Source organism: Micropterus dolomieu, linkage group LG20, assembly GCF_021292245.1.
Source record: "Micropterus dolomieu isolate WLL.071019.BEF.003 ecotype Adirondacks linkage group LG20, ASM2129224v1, whole genome shotgun sequence".
Lineage (NCBI taxonomy): Eukaryota > Metazoa > Chordata > Actinopteri > Centrarchiformes > Centrarchidae > Micropterus > Micropterus dolomieu.
Genome location: NC_060169.1, coordinates 8627606 through 8646226, shown reverse-complemented (window position 1 = coordinate 8646226; position 18621 = coordinate 8627606). Strand labels below are relative to the sequence as shown.

The window sequence follows — 18621 nt, the reverse complement described above, 5'->3', positions numbered from 1 at the left end:
TGACTGTATGTACTGTGAGAGAAGGGACTCTTAGTACTATAGAGACAACTGCAGCTAGATATCTTTATACATTATTATTTCCATCATCATTTGTTTAATCTATAATGTGTGAAAATCCTTCTGTACTTTTTACACCTCCCCAGAATGTAACTTAATACATGTACTCACGAACTGTACTTGGGTGCAGTTTTGAGGTACTTGTACTTGAGTATGTCTATTTTCTGCTATAGTACTTTATTCTACTACTCTACTACATTTCAGAGGGAAATGTACTTTTTCTTCACTACATTTATCTGACAGTGTAACAGTATATTAGGTAGTTAAAATGATCTCTACCTTGACAACTGCTACTTGTAATGCTAATTACATAAATGCATCACTAATAACATTCCAATAATATGTAGAATATAGTGTATACACTATCTATACTATACTATAACACTCTGAGTGGGGTTACTTTGCATAAGTAGTACTTATACTTTTGATACTTTAAGTAAATTTTGATGCTAATACTGTACTACTACTATTTTTACTTGAGTAAGATTTTGAATGCAGGACCTTTACTTGTAAGTGTGTTTTATACTGTGGTATTACAACTTTTACTTGAGTAAAACATGTCAGTACTTCATCCCTCACTACACACACGCCGGCAATGTTATTTCTTTGGTTGAGCGCAATGTTTCTTCTTTCTACCTTCATTAACTAAGTAACTAACTACTTTTATTGACTTCGTTTGTCATCTAACTGTCTGTCAACAACATTCATCAGTCAGTACTTTACATGGATAAATTGACCAAACATTAACACCATAACTAATAGGCTCCTGAGACATTGCCTTAACGGTTTTATATGTTCTTAGTATTATACCCTTTTAGAGATAAATTATTTATAAAATCTCCTACTTGAAATGTAACAACAGTGATATTAATCTAAAACCATTATATATAATTGTAAAACACTGACAGGGACAATTTTTCTGCATATAGCCTAATAAGTATTTTTACTTTTGATAAGGTACTTGAAGTAAATTTTGCTGATTATCGCCTACTTCTAAAGATTTTGAATGCCTGACTTTTACTTGTAGTGGAATATTTTCACAGAGTACTTTTACTTAAATAGGCTATGTGTACTTATTCCATCACTGCCTAATCCTATTAGTGTAGGAGAATAGCTCAGTAGCCATGACTTCACTATTAAAAATGAAACTACCAAAGCCCTTGCGGTGTTTTTTTCTGTTAGTCTTATATTTATACTATAATGAGCAGTCGTTAGGTTATTTCCGGCGTGTGGAAAGAAAACAGCCGCTGTTTAATCCTCTGGCCCCGTGCCCAAACTGGGCTATAGGTAAGCTCAACCCACCTCACCCAGGAGGACACGCTGCTGAGGAGGTTAACGCTCAGTCAACACGTCTCTCTCTCTCTCTGCTGTAGCTTTAGTGATTTGTGCCGAACTGGAGTTTCTTTTGTCCATTTTTCGTGGATAAAGAACATAAAATGACTTGACCGAGAAATGCAGCACCGACCTGAGGAGTTTTACAGGAGCTACAAGGCGACAACACAGCGGATTAAGTCGCGGTAGCTTCTAAGCTACAGGTAGGACACGTCAAGAGACGTCAAGTTAGCGGGAGAAAGAGTGGGACTTCCGGCAAATAATTCAAAATAGAAGCGCACGTGTCGAATTCTGGGCGTAAATGTAAAATAGCAGGATGGGTATAAAGATATGTGAGTAGAGGTGTGTGTGTTACTATAGTCAGACACAATGTACGTATGTGTTGGGTTTATACTGACATTCTTAAACGCAAAAAATACTGTAGAATATTTGTAACATTAAGTAATAATTTGCATCCAAATGTGTTCACTTTCTCCCGTTAGATATTTAATTATATGTGAATTATGATGCAACATAAATAATATTTGTAGATTCTTTTTACGCCCTGTTGCACTGTAGACATTATTTATTTATTTATTGACTAATTTATTTAAAGTATATTTATTTATTCATATTTTCCCACTTTTATTCTGAAGAATTGCTTCTGTTCCTGGCTTCTCTTGACAAGCTTGATGTTGTTTCTGATTTTAATAGTAAAAGACGTCGTTTATCCCAAAATGGCAAGTGCTGTAGATGTATAGAAATGTCAGGAATAAAATATATATGTGGGCCTATTTAAAGTCATTCAACAGGGGAAATGTGAATAAAATCGGGTTGACTTTTGTCCAGTATTGACAGTTATTATAAGACAGCACACTTACCAATGTAAGTGTTAAAATGTTTTGTAAAACAAGTTACACAAGTAAAATTTCCAAATTGCTTAAAATTTGTTGTCGAGGACACTTAATAATAAGTTGGATTTTTGCAAAACTATTTATTTTCCTTTTCCCCTGAACTCACACTAAGTACACTAACACATGTATGAAACCTACCTTGTGGACTGCTCCCAAGACCGCAGACAACCTTAATTTTCTCTAATCATAGGACAAACCCCCCTTCAACTTTTTAGACAAATTAAACATTTGCTTCTAAACACCTACTGTAAAAATATCTTGGGTGTCCTTGTCTTGCTGGGGAGTCTCCTTGTGTAGACTTGACAGTCCTGTGCACACAAAAAACACTTAAAGAGTTGTATATTGGAGCTCATTTATTGGCTATTTAATGTACTTCTATCAAATCTTGGGAAAGCCATTGGCTATTTAGGATTAAGTTGCCTGAGTTAGTGAAGAATTGTTGTAATGTCAGTGTTTTGGTGATTGTAACTTCAGCTTTTACTGTATGTGTACAGGAGGTGGGAGGGTGGCATCACTCTTCAAACTGATATAGAAAGGTATAGCTTCACAAATGTACTTGACTTTAAGTTGAAAAAAATAAATTATATGCAGCAACAGCAACTTAGTGGCAAAGGTGTACAGGGAAGTGAGCAACTGGAGGCAGAGTGTGTAGTGACTCCTCAGCAACAATCTCTGTGGCTTAACAAGATTACAGGTTATTGGATTGGGTGTCTTGTGACAGCACAAAATGTTTGTCTCCTGAGACAAAGATGGGCATGGAGCAGGAGGAGCATGTAAAAAGAGCAGAGACCAGAGCAGAACTGATCCAGTAGAGCGGCAGGAGGAAGGTTTGAAGGCCTATGAAGGCTGTTCATTTGTAGTTTAACATATACTGATCTCTCTCTTCTAATGTTTTGGTTAGCAATGGCAGTGCTACTGCACAACTCCAAGGGCCCTCAAAAATCCCAGGTTCACTGTGTGGAAATAGTGTAGTTTGATTAATTATTACTGTTATAACATGAATATGGGAATATGCACCACTAAAGCACAATATGAACTGACATAAGGGCCTCAAGTTGGTCCTGTTTTATTACTTAATGTTCAGTCCCTATCAAAATCTAGACCTTAATTTTTTTTAAATGAATTGGTGATTGCTGAACAGCAAATGTTTTGCCATGTATTGTTTCAGGAACAAGGCAATGAACAGATAAGCTACTTTCTGTGCTGTCACTCCCTGGAACCCTGTGGGACCCTGCGGTTCTCATCTCAGTCAGGCCTGCCCATCTTCTGCTAAAAGATTTTAAGATATTTCAGATTTAAAAAATGTGTTTTACACTGTTTTTTTTAAATTATTGGAAAATATTATATGTAGCTAACTTTCTCTATTTTACTAAGACTCTGTGTCCAGCCATTTGACTACACATTTCTTTTTTATGGGGACCCTGTGGGTTCAAACCGTTCTCCCCAAAAATACAGCCAAATAGGTTTGATTGAAGTTCTTTATTGATTGTAAATATAATAGGTGCGCCTCTAACAAGAGATGCCCCAACTCCAAAAACCATCAAAAGTATAAAAACACAATACAGCCAAAAAGTATTGTGGTCCTTTTTCAGAAGGCAAGGGGGTAGAGCCTGTGTAAGTTGCTTAATACCGCCCATATTTACGTCTATTGTCAGGCCATAGTAATTATGACAGGAGCAAGTCAGGTGAGGTGGCATATGAGAAACAATATTTACGTGAACCAAACCATGATCTTTTTCTAAACCTAACCAAGGTATGACCGTTTCGTAAAACATGTGACGTAACTTAACTTTCATTACCAAATACTGTTGTCGGTACTTTCCCACAGTCATGTTGTTTTCGGAGTCAGTGACAAACAACCTATTCTGTCCTTTAGGTATGAGGATGTGTTGGGTTTGATATTGAAGAAAACAAATTCTTTTAAAAATGTTGGCACTGAATGTAATGCAGCGTTTGGCAGAATCATCCAATGCTGATGTTCTTGTCTGTTGGGTTTGATGTTATAGTCTCTACACTCCAAGAACTTTTAGATCAAATTGCCAAGTAGGAAGCAGCGTCCTGTGCTGAACAGTTTGCTTACTAAATGATTCAGTATCAAACAGGATTGAGCTGCAAATTAGGGTGTTTGTCCAATATTACTGTGAGTGAACATAGTGTTTTTTTGCAGCAGCGTGGGATTAAGCATAATGCACAATCATCTTGTCACTGTGGTTTATTCTGTCTCCGTCTTGCTCTCCTGGCCAACATGAGCGATAAACCTTAAATGACAGTTTCAAGTGAAATAATAACATGACATTTGTTTTTGATAATTTCTTTAATTCCAGTTCCTGGAACCCTGCACAGACTAAATAAGACTGAAAGCTGAAACATCTTCATGCCAAAACAAGTTTTTCTTCTAAAAAAAGTCATATAATGAGAGTGTTTATTCTAAGGCTGTTTGTGTCAATGACTATGTGACCGGTTTCATAAGTTTTTCAGACTGCAAGCAAACATTTGTGAATGGTGTAACCAAAGAACCATCCAAAGTCTGTTCCCTTAGGCCATCAGACACAGTGGACATAATGTGGCATCAAAAAATCCCCAGCTCTCAGGTAACACTACCTAAACTAAGAACAAGGTACTAAACTCTGCCCTGTGTCATACAAGTTTCACATATCTGCAAGCTGGTTTTTCATATGAAAGTGAGCCAAAAGTTATGTGGAAGGCAGGAAATTAATCCTGTAATATGATCTCATAGTATGCTCTTCAAAATTGGCAACAGTTATGTTTTTTTCCCTACACATATTTCCCCAAGTATGGACTTATCACTAAAGAAAAACATTTTACAAAGTAAATCACTTATAATTAACAAAGATTTTTTTTGACCAATTGTAGGAAATTCTTTAGTTGAATTTGTATCAAAGAATGCATGTTAATGCTTTTATACAAATGAAAAATCTTAATTTAAATATTGTTCATTGCATTAGCTACTGATCTGGGGAATATTATTAAAATACTCCAACCTAACCATTTCCTTAGCGCACAACTACAAGCACCCCCTTGGAGGATTGTTTCTAAGTGAACTGCAACATCACCACAGGGCTCCATTTTGCCCTTAGGCCCACACATCTGGGATACGATACCCTCCTTAATCTCCTAACCTCAGGCTTAAGGTGGTGACCCCACTAACCCTTACCTTATCTATTACAACAGACCTTTCACCTCCCATTCAACCCTCTGTGATCACAGATAACCAGTCAGATGTAAAATCTCTAGGACCAGGAAGCTTCTGTTGTTTGAACAGGTCAGTGGCTGACGTGAAGCTTCTGGCCAATTAGAGATAATACATTGGAAACTGCTTACAGGAGCATATTTCCATCAGCACCTGTAATTATACCAGAGCAGGTGGTAATAACTTCCCTTCTCCCAGAGGAAAATATGGCACAGGACAGGTGGGTGTTTGTGTGTGTATGTGAGGGAGAAAAAGAGAGAGATTTGATGTGCAGCTGAGAGGAAGAAACATAATAGATAGATAGTACACTGCAAAGCATTTAAAGGATGGTACCAGCTTTTTTCTTTTTAGTTATCATCTGGTTAAGTGATTCTCAAACACAGGGTAGCCTATTTTTGCTGTTGCCAGAGGGTACCTTGAAGATTGTGGACTACTCAGATAAATTAGTATTTGATAAAAAAAAAAATGTATCTACATACTTATGTTAAGGAAGAAAATAAACTCCACACATGAGATCACAAATTGGTGTGATGCTGATCTTGGTATATTTACAATAACAAGTAATCTACCAGTTATGATTGGCTGCCTGCAAAGTACATACACCTATCTGAGACAGTTGTAATATATAAACAAATAGTTATAAAGCCAGCAGGGAAGCTGAACTTGTTAACTAAAAGAAATATACACTTTAAAAAACTGTTGAAATGTTAATAATAAATGGTTAAAATAGTTAGTTATCTAGCTATGGGTAAAATAGTTAAAGCACTGGATAAATATGGGAACTTCAAAGTAATGGATAAACAGATGCAGCTAATAGATAACCTGTTAAAATTGTTATTTAAAAGTATTAAACGTAAGTATAAACAATTAACAGTGATTGCTAAAAGTAATAGATGAACAGTTGTACTTATTTAAATGTGATGTAGTTACATTACAAACTAACAGTTGAAATAGTTAGATACAGGTAAACTGACAAACAATAAGTTAGCTAAAAGAAATGAATGAACATTTGATATAGCTAGTTAGTCAAAAGAATTAGTTAGATTAACAGTTGACATGGTTTGCTAAACGTAATGGGAAGAATCGTTAGTTAAAATGAGCAGTTAGCTTCAAGTAATGGTTTAATAGTGAGCTAAGAGACCGTTTAAATTAATGGATAAACAGTTGAAATAGTTAGCAAATAAATAGTAAGAAATGTATAAATAGTTGAAAAAGTGAACTTACATTAAAGGATAAGAAACACAGATAGCTAACAGTAAGAGGTGACAGTTGGAATAGCTAATAGTAATGCTAAAATGTTCAAATAGTTAACAGTGACTTAAACATTGACAAATCAATCTTATGAAAGAAATATTGCAGCAATACCCACTTTTATATAATCAACAGTGTTAAATAACATCCAGTTTAAAATCAGTTAAGTAGAACATAATCCATCACAGAGAACATGAAGCTGTAGTTTGGTTCGGTTTGATTTGATTTGGTTCAGTTGAATCATTCCTTCACTGAGCCTGAGTTGAGTGTGTTCATATCAGTGTGTGTCTCATGTTTTGCTCTACTTATCGTCAGTCACCATCCACAGGAAGAAATATAAGTATTTGTGTGAAAATATCTCACCTATCTTACACAATTTATGGTCATATCCTTGGTTTCTTCCCCTTCTTCTTTTGGTATCTGTAATAGTTAATTTCAGGAGACATTTGGTGCTGAAAATTTTTTAAATGTAAAGTGTATTTTTTTTAAATGTTTGAGTCAGCTCAAAGCAGCGCATCAGGTCAGCCATCTGCTCAACCTCTGAGGTGCTCTATTTCTTTGTAGACATCTGGGTGAGAGCAGCACTGGCCTCATTTACACAAGAACACAGCTTTGTTTTGCTGAGTAGAGACTTTTAATGTAGCATAAACCAACAAATTAGACTTTGAATGTTGCATCACCGCTGTGTTGATTTTGCAGACAGAGTCCATTTGTTTGCTCCATAAACTTTTTGAGAAGAGCTCTCTCCCTCTTTGAAGCCAAACCTGGAGACAAAAACAAACATCATTTTGTACATGACGGTCCAGCGGAGAGGTGCCTGCTGTTAACATAGAGCTGTGTGTTTGTGTATTTAGGGCCAGGAGCATGACTGAGCAGCAGGAACAGAGCGAAGAAACCGGCTTGCTCTCAACACAGGACCTGGACCCATCCAAGGACGACGACACACACGGCCACTTCAGGCAAATCCCGCAAACACACACACTGTTCTGCAACACTTGCTGTCTTTCCATGCTCTTTTTTCCCCCCACACACACCATCTGTATCCTGTGCATGGTCATGGGTTACAGCCCTGGAGATTTATTTTCACAGCACTTATTTTGTGCTTTTATTTCAGCTGTATTTGATGTAAAACAATGGTCAGATGCGCGCGCATGCACACGCGCACACACACACGCACACATGCAAAGAGACTGCAAAGACCCGTTGAGAAGAAATGTGTTTGGAAATGTTTTATTGCTGTAGTTACACTAGTAATGAAGTGTTTTTCTACAATTCACCATATTTTTGGTGCAAGAATGCATACACAATGTGTGTGTGTATGTGTGCCTGCAGACTGTGTGTGTGTGTGTGTGTGTGTGTGTGTGTGTGTGTGTGTGTGTGTGTGTTTCTCTGTGTGTGCGTGTTATATAAGAAGGATTCAATGCAGGAGCAGTGTAATCCTGGGGAATCTGCTCTGGGATGGGATTTAGCACTGAAGCATGGGATGTGTTAGTAGACTCGTTGAATGGGAGGGACTTGAACGTTTAATGCACATGTCAGTCTTGAACTTGTAGCCCCCAGTAAGCTGTGTGCGAGTGTGTGTGTGTGTGTGTCTTTTATTCCCTCCCAGTGCCTAACTCACCTCAAAACTCTGTTGCTGCCTGCAATATTTTAGGTTGTAAATAGTCCTTTACATAACTATTTAATGCTGCATTAATTAATCAAAACAAGCTGACAAATACCACCACATATTGGCTTTTAAAGTTGTTGTGGCTGATAAGTTAGCAAATAATTTACTATTTACACATCCAGGACACACAAAGCAACATTAACATTCATTTTGAATCATGCCTCTGGCCAGGTGATGAGTGTATGTCAAATATTCACTCTTCTTTCTGCACTGTGTTGGTCTCCACCATTTTATATTTAGCATCTAGCTCTTAGCTCCTAGATTCTCTAATATGTTGACAAGCTTGTTGCTAACTTTCTGTCTGCAGTTTGGTGCTGGGCAGGTAGCTTACAGTGGGTTTATCTATGGATGTTAATGAGTCAAGCATAAATTAAGTGTGCTACGAAACCAAAACTATGAGCTAAACACTATGTCTTTTTGTGTTTATAGTTTTTGTCACACAAACACTATTTTTCACACACAGTAAAATACTGTTGATTGGAAACTGTTTTCTATTAATTCAACTGTCTGTGTATGTGCAGCATTGCTATTAATAAGCCTGTGTAATGTTTGCAGGTAATGTGTCTTAAACAGCAAGTTTAAAAATAATCAATATTAGTGCACATTTAAGCTTTTCCAGTGATTTTATGAGAAATCGTTAAAATAAAAGAACACAAAGATTCCACCGTATAAGGTGGCCTTTTCTTGTTATATCTCCTAAATAGCTGACAGTGTTTACAGCTCAAATAAAAGTTTAAAATATCTATCAAGATCCTCTGAACAGCTCATGCAACATAACCCAAGGATGCTGTGTGTGTTGGAAAGAAGGAAATGATCAGACATATGGAAATTAGTACTGAATTTGTGTACAGTGTCCCAATATTTGACTATAAAACACGATATACATATAATTTACTTACATCTGTAAAAAGATAGCTTTGGTAAGAGCTATGGTAGTTTGAGGCTCGAGATGGAACTACAAGTGCTCATTAAGTGTGTGTTGGTTGGCTGTACAAAACAAAAAATCAACTGGCATGTGGGTAGATAGATAAAAGAATCACTAAATTTCACATTTGTGTAAACCTTTTCTTTAAAAAAGTCTTAGATCAAATGTGATCTCTGAATTAGATTTTAAACTCAGGAGACTATTTGAAACTTCCTCTACTCCTTTCGTCATTCCTTATCTTTTCTTGTGGATACTTTGAAGTCTAATAGTGAGTCTATCTACTTCTCCAAGTCCCAATTTCTTCTCCTCCAGCTAAAATTATTGACTGGGAGTCCACTGCCACCGATGGGAGGTGTTCGCTTTCTAATTTAGGATTCAATTTAGGATTCTTTGAGCTTGTAATTAGTTTCACCATTCAGCCTCACAGCCAAGGGCACTGAGGATACACTGACAAAGGCGCATGCGTATACACACAAACTCACTCGCAGCAAGTGTTTTGCTTGCTACAGGGGTATAAGCTGATAAACAGTTTTAGTTTCATTGCCAAACCAAAGCTTTTGAAATGATTGTAGAGATTTAAAACAGTTGTTCTTGCTCTGTGAGATTTTTGGGTTATTACGCCTTATTATACCTTATGTGCAGGACTCAGTAAGTTTCACTACATGAACACAATGCTGAGCCTCCTGGCACCTGGATACCAACTTATGCTACTGCTGTTGCTGTGTGAAAACTTTACAAGCCCTGCTTTAGTAATTTTCATGTTTTTACTTCAGCTGGGAAATCCAATGATTCCTCCTGGGCCTGTGAATTCATCTCAGATCCTCTGAATAATGTCCAAAATAAACCTTAAATGACATTTTAGTGAAGCTAGATTTCCCTGTTGTATATTTGACAACTGTCCATTATTTTCTAATGTCATCCCAGCATGACCTTGTTTATACCCTTTGTAAAAAACCACATTCACAGCTCTCCTAACGCTGTGATGGGAATTGCCTGTTGCGGTTTTCTTCTTACGCTCACCTCCATATACCGGCAGTATTGATTAAGACCTGGAACTTGTGTAAAAGAAAGAGACAGATGGAGAGCGAAGAGTAGAGAGCCAGTTAATCCCTACAGAGCCGTCTGTGTTTTTAATAATCGCTCTCTTCTCTCCACCTGGGAGTGCAAAGCCACTGTGGAGCCTATTTATAGGCAGGAACCAGCAAGCAGAGCAGCACACATGCACCATTGTTCATAACATGGTCACAAGTCTTTTCTTGGAGGGCTATTTTAATGAGAAAAGTGATGATTTTGCACATCTAGGACATAAGCTGTATAAAACCAACATGCAAACAACAGTCTCACCCTGCTATTACACAAGGACACATGCACTCACACAGCAGGCAGCCATAGCATCTGCTAACCTCTCTGCTCTCTTACACATAAACTCTCCATCGGTCTTTATCCAGTAATGAGTTATCTCACTCATTCTCTGATTCTCTTCATCTGAAGTGAAGATGGTAGCAGATTAACAATAAAGACATTAAAAAGAATGACCTAATGCTTGAAGACCAGTGTACTTTTATGCTACTTAATACTTCTACTCCAGTACAATACACAGGGAATACTTTTTACTGCACTGATTAAACTAGTGGCTCCCAACCAAGAAAACCGCTTTAATCTTGAGAAGCTGCAGAGCTGCAGTCTCTCTTCATTCAACTTACACTGTAAATTTCCAACTAAACTGAGGCGCTCTCTCTCTCTCTCTTGCCTGTCATTCACCGGTCTTGTGCAGAGTTTTACGTGCATTACTGTTGCCGATAACTGCATGCACGTCGCGGTTCCTCGCGGGTCTATTTCAAGTAGCTGGCTATTTAAAAACGCTAAAATATTATTTATGTGGTTTATCAACGGTGATAAATTATCCGAAAGTCCCGCAAGGTGCGGACAACTCTGCACAACACCAGTGAAGCTGGAGCTCCTCTCTTCAGCAGATGTTCCTCCACTGCCACTACACACATACACGCTACGCTTACACATGCGCACTGATGACCCAGGGTTAGGGTGACAATTTTGGATTTATTCACGTAATTTAAAAACATTTATTGAAAGTTTTATTCTTTTTACATGTTTATTTACAGCATTAAACGTTGAAATGTGTATTGTAATAGGCTGTATATTAACTTATTGGGAGAAAACTGGTTCAATGTAAAATCAGACTTTGAGCATCCCCATATCGCCAAAATGGCATGATCCTCGTTTTGCTGCGAAGCTTCAATTGTGAGATTAACAGTCGAATCAGGCTCCGCCCATCGAAGCATCGAATCTTTGACTATTCGGGGTCAGCCCTAATGCCTTCATATTTATATTTACACAGTGTGTGAGTAATATCTGTGTTTTGATTTGTATTGTGGCAGGAGACGACAGTCAAAGCACCTAATTATCCTCTCTGTCAACTATACATAGTGCTCATTGCTTTGGGGTTTTTTTTAGCATTCTTTTGATAGCATCTTTATGTTCTTTATGTCTATCACTCTTTCTCAAAACTGTTGCTCTCAAACTCACCTTTCCACTGTATTGTTTTTTTTTTTTACATAACAGTTCAGTTTGAAACTGTTGCCCTCTAATATTTATTAAAGAGGTGGTATTATGCTCATTTTCAAGTTCAAAATCTTATTTAGGGGTTGTACCAGAACAGGTTTACATGGTTTAATTTTCAAAAAAAACCATATATTTGTCATACTGCACATTGCTGCAGCTCCTCTTTTCACCCTGTGTTGAAGGCTTTGTTTTAGCTATTGAGTGATACATCTTGCCTCTATATGATCTTTGTTGAGAGTTGCACATGCGTGGTTCCTAGTTAAGGACTACTAGCCAATCAGAAGCAGAGAAGGGTGGGTCAGTGAGAAGCTGGTAAACACGGCTTCGGTTCAACTTATTATTTTCCTCTTACCAGCTTAGCAACATGGACTGGAGGATGAGTTTCAGAGTAGTGAGTTATTAATCGGTAAGAAAAGTATCTTTCATCCATAAAGTTTTAACTGAGCTCTGTCTGTACATCACAGTAACATTATGTCGATTGACTGCCTGGAGGGTAGCTAGTGTTTGGAAGGGAGTGGAGAGGTGTGTGCTGCAAGTCAGTGTTTTTCTACCGGTGTTTTTGAGGGCGTGTCAGACAAGCCACTTGGCGAGCCGTTATATGACGTGCATTTTGCTTTCATCTCTGTGTCATCACAGGGATGAAAGGAAAGCGGCTGGACTACAAACGAGCTGTTTTCAGTCAGTTCAGAGCGGTGTTTTTTCTGCGGGAGATGGGAACTCCCTTTGGGCTGGACTTTGGGCTTTTTCACTTTGCAAACCTGTTACATGCACAAAAAAGATATATAACTAAATAAAGGAGAGGGAAAAAGTCAAAAAGCATAATACCACCTCTTTAATATTTTAGGCCATCTTTCAATAGAGTCATATGATTAGATTTATATTATAATGATGCAAAGCGCCGTTGCTTCAATTAAAAAAAGACACTTAACAAAATGAAACCTAAATCAAACCAAGGAATATTATTTGATAAGTTAAAAGTGATTCTTTCATACAGTACAATGAGAGACCTTTTTCCTGTTTAGCATGTTATTCCTCAGCAGATGTTCATTCATATTGATAATAATTATCATGTTTTCCCATGGCTTAAATTGTACTGTATATAGTAATGGCATTACATGAGTTTCCCAAAGGTTTTCTTTCCAAAATAATATAATTTCTTATGATGATGATTTTGGTGATTTGGTAATAGGTGATTTTACACTCTTGAAAGTTTAGTAACTTACTTAAATGTTTTCATTTTTACACTCTCAGATTTAAGTTTACATTAGTAATTTTGCTGTGCACACATAGAAATCAGCATCCCAGCGGAATGAGTTTAATCTCCACTGTGTTCTACCATGAGAAGAAGGGTGACATGGAAAGAGGCAGCAGAGTCAGGGAGGGCTTTTTTGGGACAGATGTCACGCTATCTTCTTAAGCAGAGGAGAGTCTCTCATAGAGAGGGACTCTGACAGTCCTTATGCTATAAACGCAACAGTGAGGGGTATTTTAAGATAATAGGCACCTTGCTGTATATTAGTGAAAGACACTCAGGGAGAATAGAAATGATGGTCCTGCTGAATCATAATGCAACCATATTGAGAAATACATTTTCATAAAATATTACTCTGGAAGAACTAGTGAGGGTAAAATATTGTTATAATAACAATATATTGAATTATATATTAGCACTAGTATAGTATTGTCTTTTTACTTTTCACTGCATTTACATTCCTTTAAAGTTTTAACAGACCTGTGTTAACAGCAAGTAAGGCTAGTATGGTTTTTCAGCTAAGTCCCGTCTGTTCTCGCACAACACTTGTGCAGTTTACATTGATAACAATGGCAGATTTAGCATCAAAATACTTTAGGTAATTTTAAAAATAAAGTGTCCTTGATTTCAGACAGAGGTAAACAAAAGGAGCTGTCTCACTTCCCCCGCACCAGTTGATGGTTCTTGTAGAAGAAACAGCATTGTTCCTGTACTGCAGAGTAGAGCTAGTTAGTCCTAATATTATAAGCAGTAGAAGTAGTGGTAGAAGTATTAGAAGCAAAATGTACTGGAAGTAACGTGACTATATCTATCAGATAGATGTAGTGCAGTAAAATGTTAAATATTTCACTTTGAAATATAGTGGAGCAGAACAATAAAGTATCATTAAATATAAATACCCAAGTAAAGTACCTCAAATTTGAGCTAAAGTGCAATACCAAAGTAAAAGTACTTAGTGACAGTCCACCTGTGATTACAAGTATGATAAGGTAAGATTAATCTGACAGTTATTTCTTTGTAACCTAACACTGGCTGCTTTTTTGTATTTAAATCACTTTTAATGTTACAAAAGAAAAGGCTCTGTAGATGATGACTTTAACCAATGTGTTTGGCAAATGTAACAGTCATCATGTCTCCTTGCAAAGGATGCAGGAGTAAATTATTATCGTTATGTACATGTTGGAGGTGGATGTGATATACAGGTACACATACATGTACACAGTGCGATGGAGCATAGTGCAAAGGATGCTGGAATAAATATTATGTGCAGGTGTTATTTACTTGAGGTAGGTGGATTTGGTATACAGTATAATATACAATATGACAATATAACAGTATGAACAGCTCTGAAATAGAGAATGATGAATAAATAATAAGTGGTAGTCAGTAAACAGGTGGCTGATTAGAGGCAGAGTTACTGGGTTATTATACAGAAGTTGTTTCTGAAACTGTGAGGCAGAAATCAGCTGTTTATCAGAGTGATGGCTTATGGGAAGAAACTGTTCCTGAGTCTGTTGGTTTTGGCGTACAGTGCTCTGTAGCGCCTACCAGAGGGGAGAAGCCGGAACAGGTTGTGTCCGGGATGAGATGAATCTGCAGTGATGTTTCCTGCCCGTTTCCTGACTCTGGAAATATGAGTTAAATATAAGTCCTGAATGGAGGGCAGGTTGGCACCAATGATTTTTTCTGCAGACCTGACTGTCCGTTGTAGTCTGCTCCTGTCCTTTTTGGTGGCAGATCCAAACCAGACAGTGATGGACGTGCAGAGGACAGACTGAATGATGGCTGTGTAGAAGTGGATAAGCAGGTCCTTAGGCAGGTTGAGCTTCCTGAGCTGGCGCAGGAAGTACATCCTCTGCTGGGCTTTCTTGATGATTGAATATCATCAAGAAAAATGATATCATGATTATTTCTACTGAACTCTGTTGGGTTGAAGATATTAAGGCCTCCCGTCACTTGATGCTGTTTTCTCTTGCACCAAATGAAATGTGGCTTCGAGTGAAATAATCCATCACAGTAAACACAAAGTGGCAATTTGGTTTTGCCAGAGCTTCTGTTTTATCAGTATCTCCTTGAGCAGGAGTGTTTTCATATCAGCACTACGTTACATCGTGCTCTGCTCGCTGTCAATCACGTATAGTACTTACAGAAAGATACAAGAAGAAAGGGAAGTCTGTCAGAAAATAATCCCTCAAAAACATCTAGCCTTTCAAATTATATTGTTACATACATGTATTCTTCTTTGAAGTGTCTTAACTGGGACAGCAGTTCATTTTAGTGACATTTTCCTTAAAGGGCTGATTAAACTGTATTTTATCTGCTTGGTGGTTCTGTCTGCATTCGCAGTAGATATGAGTATCATGCTGTGACATCTGCTGCTCAGCTCTGACTATTCCTCCTGAGGCGAGCTTGATGCCAATGATGTGTGTGTGTGTATGTGTGTGTGTTCATGTATACTGACTATAAAAAGAACAACATTGATAATCTCCTGGCATGGTCACTATTTGTGTTTAAACAACTCAGTATTTATCTTTGATTATGTTGTTTTGCAACAGCCATTCGTCTCCTTGCAGTTATGCACACACTGATGATTAACTCGTCATGTGGAAGCTTTGACCCAGCTGGGATTTTCATGCAATGTACACACACACACACACACACACACACACACACACACACACACACACACACACACACACACACACACACACACACACACACACACACACACACACAAGCTAACCACCATTTGCCATGCTGCCAATGACTGATGAAGGCATTAATCTGTCTTCAGATGTGTTATATATATTATATTGAAGTATACTCTGTTTGTCCACAGTAACACATTGCATGTTATATTTTGCAGTTATTAATGAGAAGTAAACATGCATCTGACGAAGTGTCATTTTAGTTTAAGTTTATTTCCTTTCATCACAGGTTTCACCTGATTGAAGACCTCTCCTATGAAGATGTGAAGAAATGTTACCGGGGCTCAGTGAGTCTGGTCTCTCTTTTGATCCTAAATGTAACTGTGTCTGTGACTGCAGCAAGTCCAACCAGTTGTTTTAATTTTACCTAAATGTTTAATCCATAATAAATGGAACCCTCTCTGTTAAAATGCTTTTTTCCCTCTGAGGAGATTCACTTTTATACTGCAATATTAAATATATATTTCAAACAGATCTTTGTCATGGTAAGTGGAGCATAAGTTTTTGGGAATCATATATGATGACACACTGCCATTATAAATTTGTGAAAAATTACCAAATGTCTTTTTTACTAAATTTTGACATTGGAAACTTGATGTGCAAAGTCCGTTTTTGTAAATTTTGGACAGAATTTTTGCTTTTGGTTGAGCACAATGTTTTTTCTTCTGCCCTTCCTTTTGACCAATATTTTTTTCATCTATCATCACTTGTCACTTTATACTAAATCACAAAACAAACACCTAATCCTCAAAACTTATCCGAATTTAATGAGAAGTTACGTAATGTGGTTAAGCTGGCAAATTGTCCCACATTTTAAAAGCTTAACAATTCCATCATTTTGCACTCTGGGGAACAATAGACTTGCTGCAATCCTGGCCAGTGTCCTCCAGACATTTTCAAAATTTCAGCCTTGACATGAGCCACATACAGTAACCCTATGATCATTGAGAAGAAATAATACAACCACACCTTAAACTAATCATCTTGAGGCATTTCACCTATGAATTCAGTCAGAACATTATTAAATATTAACAGTTTACGTGAACTCTGAGCTTTCCCACAGTGGTGATGAAACCCTCTGCATTTATGTAATCTACTGTAAGCTCCAAATTTCTATAGACAGGGGCTGCTCTAGCATTAGCTAATAATAGAAAGACAAAAAGAGGAGCGTCAGACAACAGCAAACTGAGCAGAATCGAGTTAAAGGAAAGATAGACATGAGACAGGACAGAAAAAAAGAGAGAATTCTGGTAGCAGAGATATCTATAGCTGAGGTGAGTTTGAGCTGTGAGGGAGGAGAGCAGGGAATGAATGAGAACTCTTGTGTGTTCAGTGAGGAAAATGTATAATTTTCTCTGAAAAGTGAGGACTTTTAGTCTGACATTACAAACAGGAGGAGAAACTGACACATAGAAGGAGGGAAAGGCAAAGGCAGAGAAAGAAAGAACTTCAAGTAAGAGTAGTGAGCAGTACCTGTGTGCACGACAGTGGTTGATGTTTCTTTTTTTCAGCTCAGAATGATGAAGGGCAGAGAGTGTATAATCTGTATGTGTGTGAAGGAAGGAGAGGGAGGGTGTCAGCTGGGTGCTGCAACGTGTATAATCACTGGAGGTGCATTTGAGACAGAGAAAGAGAGCCTTGTAAACTGAGGCATTGCTGCTGTAACTCTGTGGTAGTGTATGTGTTGTTGTACACATTAGAACCAGGCGTGTGTTTGTACGTGTATGTAGAATAGAGGTAGCTGCACGGAGGCAGTCCTTCATCTCAGGCCACATACTGACTGGCGACAGGGGAACAGTGTGTGTCTTGCAGCAGCTTGCTCCAGGCCTTGGATGTGCGCGAGTGTGTGTGTGTTTACGGTGCCAACGTGCTGAGCCTGGTGCAGAGCTCGCGTCCGTTGAGGGAGAGGGTGGTGTCTGCGGCGAGCGGAGCCGGAGTGGCCGGTGGTGGAGGAGTGGCCGGTGGGGCCGGTGGTGCTGTGCAGGCAGGCCGGTCCACCAAGGAGCTGCTCATGACTCTGCCCTGTCCCTCTGCACAGACTGTCAGCAAGTACAACTCGCAGTACCACAAACTGTTCCAGTGCGTGCCCAAGGATGAGATCCTCATGAAAGGTACTGTCCTTTTTACCATGATGGAAAACTTTTAGACTGTAACATCTGTTTTATTATTCAACTTGTAAATGTTCTTTGAATGCCATGCTTCAGGGCCACTATAATTTACCTTTCATGCATTTGTACTAGTTTGGATTTTTCCTATTTCAATTGTACTCTGTTTAGCTCTTGTACAGTAACAATATGAGACTCTTATTTTTCTTAAATATCAGATATTGGCTAATAATGCAATCTAGAGCTGAAATGGAGTAGGCTAGTCAATAGCAGTTATTAAATGAGTCAATTGTTAAAAATTTATTACCACCATTTTTATATCATTATAAACTGAACATATCTTTGAGTTTTGGACCATTAGTTGGGCAAAACAAGCTATTTTAAGCTCTGGACAAATGTATGCATTTTAACAAATTTCTGTCACTGTAGAAGCTAACCGATGAACTTATTTATCTTAAAAATAGAACATCAAGAGTCATTATTTGTGGCACAAATGTGATTTTATTTTTTTATTTTTTTTATTTATTCATATTTTTCAGCAATATTTTAGTTTTTCTCAACACTAAAGCAGATGAAGGATGTGTTATGTTACAGTATCTTTATAAAATTGTTTTAAGTCTCCTGTGATGGTCTAAACT

At 37.7% G+C, this 18621-nt stretch overlaps 2 protein-coding genes across 13 annotated transcripts in view; both read left to right on the top strand.

Annotated features, from left to right (window-relative positions):
• neo1a (neogenin 1a) overlaps window positions 1–18621 on the top strand; it is a 629602-nt gene that overhangs the window by 265098 nt on the left and 345883 nt on the right. The gene's annotated exons all lie outside the window — the stretch shown is intronic.
• The window catches only part of gramd2aa (GRAM domain containing 2Aa), a 29489-nt gene continuing 12269 nt past the window's right edge, over window positions 1402–18621 (top strand). Inside the window, exons 1-4 of one of the 2 annotated variants that reach the window (XM_046033355.1) lie at window positions 1402–1592; window positions 7599–7703; window positions 16108–16165; window positions 17917–17989. In XM_046033355.1, coding sequence (XP_045889311.1) covers window positions 7609–7703; window positions 16108–16165; window positions 17917–17989 — 226 coding nt within the window. In that variant the 5' untranslated portion in view covers window positions 1402–1592; window positions 7599–7608. Of the gene's footprint in view, window positions 1593–7598; window positions 7704–16107; window positions 16166–17676; window positions 17990–18621 lie in introns of both variants that reach the window. The other variant, XM_046033354.1, reaches the window with a different exon arrangement.